The sequence below is a fragment of the Bos javanicus genome, chromosome 22, assembly GCF_032452875.1.
Source record: "Bos javanicus breed banteng chromosome 22, ARS-OSU_banteng_1.0, whole genome shotgun sequence".
NCBI classification, from domain to species: Eukaryota; Metazoa; Chordata; class Mammalia; order Artiodactyla; family Bovidae; genus Bos; species Bos javanicus.
The window spans coordinates 60,963,003-60,972,142 of record NC_083889.1 but is presented as its reverse complement, the minus strand read 5'-3'; the positions used below and the strand labels follow the sequence as shown (position 1 = coordinate 60,972,142).

Here is a 9,140-nt window from a genome sequence, read left to right as displayed (position 1 = left end):
TCCAGCACGCGACGGCGGCGACGGACAGGCGGCGGCGAAACGGGCAACGGATCGGGACCGCGGCGGGCCCGGAAGCGAGACACACCGGGGCGCGGCCCCGGGAGGCAGCAGACGGCGAGCGGACTGAGGCGGACGGACAGACGGAGAGGGGCACCGACGGGGTGCGGCCACGCGAGGCCAACGCCACGGAACAGGGGCGGTGTTGGTGGGGCGGCCGCGCGCCACCGCGAGGGGCATGGCTCAAAGCGACCCGTGCTGGGGCAGGGGGAAGCGCGAGTCGGCCGCCGGGGCCCACCGCGGGATCTCACCGCCGGAGGCCTCCCAGCACAGGGACGGTCCCACCGCACGCCCGGGACGACGGACTGGCGCCCCCCCGGCACCCTCACGGGGGCTCACGCCCACCGCCACCGACACACACCCGAGAGCCGCAAGCCGGCCAGGGAGAACGCTCTCCCGCCGCGCACCGGCGGCCCCCACGTCCCCCACACGCGCAAAGCTCCCCGCGCGCCGCCCCGCCTCGGGGACGCCACCGGCCGACGGAGGCCGGGGGACGACACCCACATGAGGCGAGGCCGGCTCGGCCCCAGACAGGGGAAGGGAGCGCGGGGCGGTCGCACGCGCGGGAACGAGGAGGAGAGGCCGGCAGCGGCGGGGAGGGGCCGGCAAGCACGCACGGCGGGGGCCGCGGGACAGGGCCGCGGGCGCCATCCGGGGACCACAAAGACACCGGGAACACGGCCGGGCCACCAGGAAAACCAGCGCGGGGTCCCACCGCCACCCACACACGAGGGCGGTCCCGCGACACGCCTGGGACGCCGACCGGTCCCGGCCAGCCCCAGAGCGGGCCCCCACGACCCGGCCCCGCCGCCAGGGCCGGCGAGCCGCCCAAACCCATCTTCCGCCATCCGTCCTCGACAGATCCGTCTTCCGATCTAAGTCTGCCACCCCGAGGCTCGACATCCCGGGGATCACGCTCTCGAGCGAGGCGGCCCCGACCGTGACCGCACGCCGCCACCGGCTGCGGCTCGTGGGGAGAGGGCGGGCGCGATAGGCTCTCCCGCACCACGGCTGCGGGGCTGGGGAAGCCGGGGCCGACCGGACGTCGCGCCGCCAACACCTTCCCCCTTTGCCCCAAGGCTCACCACACCGCGGGGGCCGACCGCGCGCACATGCGGCGCACGCACGCTCCGGTCCCCCCCACCTGCCGGACGCCCGGCGGGGCCCAGCGGGACCCTCCCCCAACTCGAAGGGGGAGGCGCGGGCCGCGGTAGGCAACGAGCGGCACACGGCCCCACCGCGGGGCCGGCGCACCCGCCCCCCACCGCCCCCAGAGGGGAGGTGGGGGGCGGGGTGTTCTGCCCACGCGCTCTTGGCAGCCGCCACGGCGGCCACTGCGCACTCAGGAGGGGCAGCAGCTGGGGGGTCCGATACCCCAAGGCTCCCTCTCGGATCGCTAGAGAAGGCTTTCTCACCGAGGGCTCGCCGCCCCTCACCCGGATCGTCTCTCTCCTTCGGGCCCACGGAGGCGCTCCACGAGCCACCAGTCCTCAGCTGGGGTGGGAGGGGCCTGCGGTACAGGTAGGCGGAGCACCAACACAGGAGCGTCTGCGCGGCCGGGGCCAGCGCAGAGCCCGCGTCCCGTCCCCTGCAAGGCCTCACCCGTCAGCCTCGACGACGAGGGGAACAGGCACGCCTCTCCTTACCGCCTCGACCCCCCCCGAAAGAGAGCCCACTCACGGGACACACACACACACACCACCGCGGTGGGGACCCGAGGAGGACACCGGGGTTAAGGGAAACGACACCACCGCTCGGCCTCAGGCACCTGAGCGACGACCTGGAGCGCTCCAGGGGCACCACCGAGGGTCCAACGAGGCACGCTCGCGCACCCGCGCGGGGGGGCGCAGCGCAGCAGCGGTACAGCCCTCCCCACCGCAGGGAGGGCCGCTCGCGGAGCACACGCCGGGAAGGCGAAGCGAGAGCATCTGCCGTGTCAGAAGACCCACGGCCCCCACTGACGCCACCTGAGGCGGGGGACAGGAGACCGAAGGTCAGGGCCAGAGGCCGCAACCCAGCCCCCGCCTTCCTCCCCCTCCCCGACGGCCAGGGGGGAAAAGTCAGGCGAGGGGCCCCGCGGACAGACCGAGAAGAGCAGACACGTTCACCGGGAACACCTGTCCCTCGTCTGGCACGGCTTAGGCCCGGCCCGGGAGAGCACGACCACACCACATCGATCGGATGAGCCAAGGTGGAGCGGGGGGAAGGCACGGCGAGGACAGTCACCAGAGGGGCCCGCTTTAAGCCTCACCGGCAACCTCCGCCCCCCACCTCGCCTCAGGCGAGAGCGGCCCACGACCCCAGGAGGTTCGAGAACGCCTGACACGTGGCACGGAGCCCACAGGGCGGGGGTCGCATCTCAGCCTTCACCGGGTGCCCGCAGCGGGGAGCGCACAGGGTAGAAGACCCACGGCGCCTCGCCCCGCCGCCCTCGGGTCGCCCAGAGACCGGAGGTGGCACCACGGGTCGGGTCAGCCAGACAACGCCACACAGGAGCCGGCGCACAGGCCCAGGCGGGCGGCTCCAGCGGCAAGGGCCGAACCGGGGACCAGAGCTGGCGGCCCGAAGGCCCAGAGCCCCGCGTACATCCAAAGACCCAAAGTTTCCTCGGCGGCAGACACCGAAGCAGACCGTGTCAGCACTTACCTGGTGGTAAAAAAGGCCCATTAAGGGCGACGAAATGACAGCAGCCGACAGCAGGGCCCATCCACGACTCGCATGGAGGACCCCCGGAACCTTGGCCCGGCCACCTGTCCCCAGCGCTACCCCATAAACACCAGGCCCGGAGCTCTCGTGGCGGGGGGGGGGGGGGGCAGTCATCTGGTCGACCGGGGGAAGGGGAGCAGGGGGAGGGGGCGCGCGATGGCCAAAGTGGGGGCGCGGACACCCACCAAGGGAGAGGGAGCTGGCCGGGGGCGCCCTCTCCCGCTTCGCCCACACGGGTAGGGGTACCGGTCCGTCGGAGTCTCCGAACGGGGATTTGGCTTCGATGAGCATCAAGAAACAAGAAGGAAGAACCGTCAGCGAGGCGCCTCCAACGAGACGAGCGGGCCCCGACCAGGGACCGCGCCCGGGCGGGACCCAGACCGTCCTAGATGGGGCACCCAGGACGGCCCGAGCCGGTCCCCACCTCCTGACCGGGATTCAGGGAGGTGGGGAGGGGTGAGACAAAGTCGCATCCGACGACCGAGACCCACGAAGGCACGCTGAAGGGTCGGGCGCGCCCTCCCCGGCCACCCGCGGAAGCAGGGTCCGGTCCATCCACGTCTCCGGACCCATCGGGACTTTGAAAAAGAAACAGCATGTGTGCCAGGAGACGCCTCGGGCGACCGGACCCCACGGGTTGGGGTGGGGGGGGGGGGGGCGGCCGCACACGCGCCCGCCTCTCCCCGTCAACCCTCACGACTCCGGCGGGCGGGTCCCCACCTCCGGAGCGGGGCCGAGGGCGAAGCAAACGCTCCTGAGGGCGGCCCAGGAGGAGTCCGGACCGCCGAGCCCGAGTCCAGGCGCTCCGGGCAGGGAAGACCCTCTCCCTGCCCACCGCGGCGGCCCGGCCCAGGGAGGGTCCGGCCGGTCCTTCTCCGCGGCCACAGGGGCACGGGGAGATGCTGGTCGACCCGGTCCGGCCACCCCAGAGCCCGGCCCCGGAGCGCCGCGACGATCACCCTCCTCAGAAACCTAGAGAACCAATCTCCGGCGACAGCAGGACGTCCCTAGGCCTCGGCGCCACCGGGACTGTCGCCGCCAGCATAGCCGGTGTCTGAGAGCTCTGCCTCGGGCCCGGCGGCTGAGTCACAACCCTCCTGAAGGGCTCGCCGAAGCTCCGGAGGGGGAGGGACAATATACAAGCGGCCGCCAGGTGGCTCCCGACAACCGGCTCGAACGTCCCGAGGACGGGTCGCTGTCGCCGGCCGCCGGGGACGCCACAGCGCCGGCCGCCCAAACGCCCGAGCTCGGCCCGGAGCCTCCGCCGCCGAGCGACGCGACGCGACGCGACCCCGGCCGCAGAGGAAGGGAGAGGAGCCGGGAGATCTCTCCCCTGGAGGCTGCCACGAAAGAGCCGCGATCCCCCCCCCCCCCCACGCGATTCCAGGGTGGTGGGGGGACATTCCACGGAGACGCGGGCGGGCGGGCGGCGGGGGCTCGGGGCGGGGTGGGCGGAGAGAGGGGGCACCAGTGACATCCCAGGAACCCCCGGCCCCCGGCCCCCCGAAAGAGGGGGGCGGGAGGGAGGGAGGGAGAAAAGGAGGGAGGGAGGGAGGGAGGGAGGGACCGGCAAAGCGAAACCAGGCAAGCGCTGCTGGGAGAACAAAGCAGGACTTTCGAAAGCAGACACGGACACAGACACACAAGCCTAGGAGTAAGAAAGGAAAAGAAGGAGACACTCGGACCCCCAAGAAGAGAAAACAAAACTCACCCTGGGTAGAGACACCGTGACAAAGTCCAGAGACGACACACACAAGCATGCGCGGGTGGGTGGGGAAAGTGCACTTGAGGTCAGGAGAACATGGATTTCAACACCACTGGCCACAAACAGCGGAAAGGCGGACGGCCTGGGAGGTCTGGGGTGGCAGGGCTGCGGGGGGGGGGGGTGGGGGGGGGGGTTGCGGGGAGGGTGTGGGGGGGTGGTATTGAGGGGCGTGCTGGTGAGGAGGACGGAGTCCATAGGGATCCACTAAATAAACCCCGGGTCCCGTGACAACAGCCACCTCAATGAATACATAACTTTTTCACGTAGCTCAGAAACGAAATGAGACAAAACCACCAGGCAGGAAAGTCAACTCGTGGAACTGTCCTGGCAGCTTAAAAGTCAGAGAGAGAGAGGAGAGGGAGAGGGAGAGGGAGAGGGAGAGGGAGAGGGAGAGGGAGAGGGAGAGGGAGAGGGAGAACGCATACACATGTGGGTATACACGTGTACATATGTACATGCACACGTAATCGCGTCTATATATACGTGCACGCAGGCGTATAAACACACACGTACGAAGGGCATGCTCACGTACACGCACGTGTCTGCCTAGGCGTTTCTAGTGTGCGTGTATGCTTGCGTGTATATACGCAGAGGCATCTATACACATACGTACACGGATAGACACAGGCGTGAACACACATGCTCACATGTGCAGAGACGTCGGGATACATAGGCACACACACACACATACACGCGGACGTGTCAACGCATCTAGACGCACGTATAGTGTGTATACGTGTGATGTCTGCGCACAGGTGTGGATGCACGTCTATGCGTACCCGTACGTGCATGCTTGCATAGACACACATATCTGCGTGTGTATGTGCACACGTGTATGTACACACGTATACATACGTACGGACGCATACGCAGACGCCTACAGAGAGCGTATGTACGTCCACACAGACGCACGCGTGAATCTGTGCCTACGTACACACGTGTGTATATATACGTAGACGTGCACGCATGTACGTATGTACAGGTGCCCGTGTGCATCTAGAGTGCCTATACACAGATCGATGTGCATAGATGCACACACATGTATACGCATACGCAAACGCGCGTGTGTATACGTACATGTACATGTGCATCAGTGTATACGTGCATCTATACCCATGTGTCTGCGTGGATGTCTACGTGCGCGCGTGTGTGGTGTGCGTATCTATAGGTGTACATTCGTACATATAAATACTCACAGACACACACGTACATACCCGGGCGGAAACACACATCCGTGTGTGTGTGTGTGTGTGTGTGTGTGTGTGTGTGTGTGTCTGTCTGTCTGTCTGTCTGTCTGTCCGTCCGTCCGGGGAAAGCACAAGCATATTGCAAAAGGGGCTTTTCTGTCCAACACCGATCAAGGCGTCAGACACCTCAACCTCCAAAAGGGAAACAACCCCCGATGAGCGAAGTGGGCAGGAGGCCCGAACAGACCCCTTCCTTCCAAAGAAAGGTGGAACAGGCAGACACCCAGAAGCACAAGGTAGAACACACATCCACGGCAGGGCTGGGCTGGGCTGGGCTGAGCTGGGGCTCCTGGGGGTGGGGGCGGGCTCACGGAAGCACCCCACCCCGGGGCGTTTCCCTGGACAATGATCCTTCTCATTCGGAGGGGAAAGGCCCAGGAGCCGGGAATCGCAATCACGACAGCAAGTTCGAACCATCAGAGGACAGTGGCTCCTGATGGATCGAACGCGTTTTTTCTGCAGCTGAGAAAACTGTGGGCGGGCTCAGAGAGATCAGATCTCATCCCCTGGCGCCTCACAGACAGAGAAACCACATCCCTAGGGAAAAGAGTCCTGCGATGTACACTCCCCCAAAGATTCCCCCATTCGACCCAACCCAGCAACTCCACAGGGTGACAGGGAAGGGAAGGAAGGAAGGAAGGAAGGAAGGAAGGAAGGAAGGAAGGAAGGAAAGAAGGCAAAAGTAAACGTTGGCAGTCAGTTAGACGTCCGTTTGAGAAGAGTGGGACTTGTGGGGGGGGGGGGGGGGGGGGAGAAACTAGGGTGAGGAGGAGGAGGAGGAGGAGCAGGAGGAGGAGAAAGAAAAGGACCCGATTGCCTTGAGGGGGAGGAGGAGATGAAAGATCCCAAGAGTGGACAGGACGGTCAGGTGAGTGCCATAGGGAAAGGAAACGAAGCCAAGCAACCGAACACACTCCCAACGGTGGTTTTGTTCAGTCCAAGATCAAGATGGGGACAGCACGGTGTCCTCCAGCACACAGCGACACACAGGCCTCACTCGGCAGGGGGAGTTGGGGATAACCCTGAACGCCGAAGCGGACAAAAGAAGCCGTCACGTTCATCCATGGCTGAAAAGTACCATGGTCCCACGACATTCCAAACTCCTCTCAAACCATTGAAAGACTCTCTCCCTCACTCGCCGTTCAAAATGTAGAGAACAGGAAAGGAGCGAAACGATGGTGGGTGGCTGGCTGGCTGGCTGGATTTCCGTGATGGTGTGATTAGGGAACACATGGACAGAAAAGCATCCGATTCACTTGTGTAAAGAATCTCTCTTGCCTTCTCGGCCTGGTGTCTTTCCTCTGTCTGGATGATTCCCCTGCCCCACCCCACCCCCCGACTCCCAGCTTGAAGATCAGCCTCCAAAACGAAGCCCTTTGTGCTCTCCAGGTCCCGCCGCCACGATCTCTTTGGAGCGCCCTTCCGAAGGGGAACGTTTTCATCCACGTCATCGCCCTGAGACAGCTTCAGCCTGTCCCTCCCCCCACCCCCTCTCCCTCCTGCTCCTCTTCCCCCTCCTCTGAACTGTCGAGCTCCCCTCGCGCTGGCCTCTCACCCCACACGGTGGCAGTGTTGGCCTAGGTATGCTCAGGTGTCTCCTAACCGCATCCGAGTGGACTTGCACTGTTTCTCAGCTGCGTCGTTCAGGGACCATGTTTTTCCTGGCCTTTTCCGCGGGTGGGGGAGACCCGGACGGGCCGGGGCCAGGCGGGGTGGGGGAGCCTGCGTGTGGGGGGAAGGGTGGGGGCAGAGAGGAGGAGGAGGAGGAGGAGGAGGAGGAGGAGGAGGAGGAGGAGGAGGAGGAGGAACAGGAACACAGCTCCCCAGCGCCAGTGTGTGCCTGCGGCCTGGAAAAGAGATCACGCACCAGGCTGGCTCCGAAAAGGGGATCGATCGGTCAGGAGACCGGGCACGTTTGTGCTTCGCAGAGTCCCTGCAGATCGAACAGGCAGTGGCAAGTGTGGGGCTTCCCACACTTAGAACTGTTCACCCATCGTGGACACAGGCGTCTGGCACACCGGGGGTTAGGCTCTCGGTGCGATCGATGTCCACAAGCCGTAGCCACTGAAACGTGTGCACCCTGGAGCCGCCGCCGCCGTGCAGAGGGAGATCTCATCCGGCTCCGCGGGTCCTTCCCGTGAGTAGGCCGGGATCTCAGGAAGCACAGACATCCAGAGCACTGAGTGAACCTGACCGTCACGCTTTCCGAGTCCAAGTGAACCAGAAGGGAGGGTCCCTCACGTGTGGGTTTGTCTCTCCATCGGAGGCATCCTCTCTTGGAGCCGATTAGGGTGCCGCGGGCCCCGTGGAGCAGAGAGGACAGAGAGTTCCCTTCGGTCCCCTGCTCCTCCCACGGGCGCGCACGGGCACGCTCCCCAACGGTCCTAGGAACATCCTGCCCCAGAGGAGCGTGCCGGCCGGCCACAGCCCACCTACAACGGAGGCGTCCGTGTCCGTCCGTGTCCGTCATCCTCGTCCAGAGTCCCCCGTCTGCCTGCCCTCGCCTTCACGCCTGGCACTGTCCGTCCATTCTGTAGGTTCATATCGAACCTGCCCGGAGCCCGGCGGCATCTTCCCGGATCAGGGATCGATCGAAAACACCCTGTCCCCTGCCTCATCGGCAGGTGGATTCTTCACCACTGGACCACCAGGCAGGGAAGTCCCTTCACAGCCTTCTAAACTCATCTACCCCGAAACAGTCCACGTCGTCCTCCAACTCATTGGACCATCACGACTGAAATGAAGGAAAATATGTTCGTTCGAGAATGTCTTCACTCCTCAGTGCTTCTTGCTTTAGAACCACCAAGGCATCTCTCTCTCTCTCTCTCTCTCTCTCTCTCTCTCTCTCTCTCTCTCACACACACACACACACACACACACACACACACGAACAGAGGTGGGCTCATAGTCCAAAAGAAACCAACGTTTGTGTGTATCCATCCCACTTGCTGTGGCTGTCGTGCCGTCGCTCATCAAAGAAGCTGATCTGATACGGAATCCGATGTCTTCTTCTCTAGGACACGTCGAGAGGCAGCAAGCGTGCCGGTGTGTGAGCACCGAAGGTCAACCCGGCATGATGGAGCCCGGCCAGGTGTGTGCTCAGAGGCCCACCTAGATTCGAACTCCAGTTCCCGGAGGGGAGCGGTGGGAACAGGAGTGTGGACGGCGAGGAGTCCAATCCTCACCTTACAAAAAGGCAAAATCATCCCCTTCCTCCCTTATCGGCGTCTGCACGGCTCCTCCTGGACTCAGGGATCCCATCGAAAGGACGTCCAGGTTGTGTCCTTCTCCCTGGCCCGATCGTTTCGAACCTCTCCAAGAAAAAGCGGTGACGTCAAGAGATCCGTCTCGAGTTCGGGACTGGG

General features: G+C 64.7%; 1 protein-coding gene across 1 annotated transcript in view; it reads left to right on the top strand.

Annotated features, from left to right (window-relative positions):
• Window positions 1-1,051, top strand: part of LOC133234966 (collagen alpha-1(I) chain-like) — a 7,300-nt gene extending 6,249 nt beyond the window's left edge. The window contains exons 8-10 of the mRNA XM_061395662.1: window positions 6-161; window positions 265-566; window positions 919-1,051. Coding sequence (XP_061251646.1) covers window positions 6-161; window positions 265-566; window positions 919-1,051 — 591 coding nt within the window. The remainder of the gene's footprint in view (window positions 1-5; window positions 162-264; window positions 567-918) is intronic.
• Window positions 1,052-9,140: the final 8,089 nt, after the last annotated feature.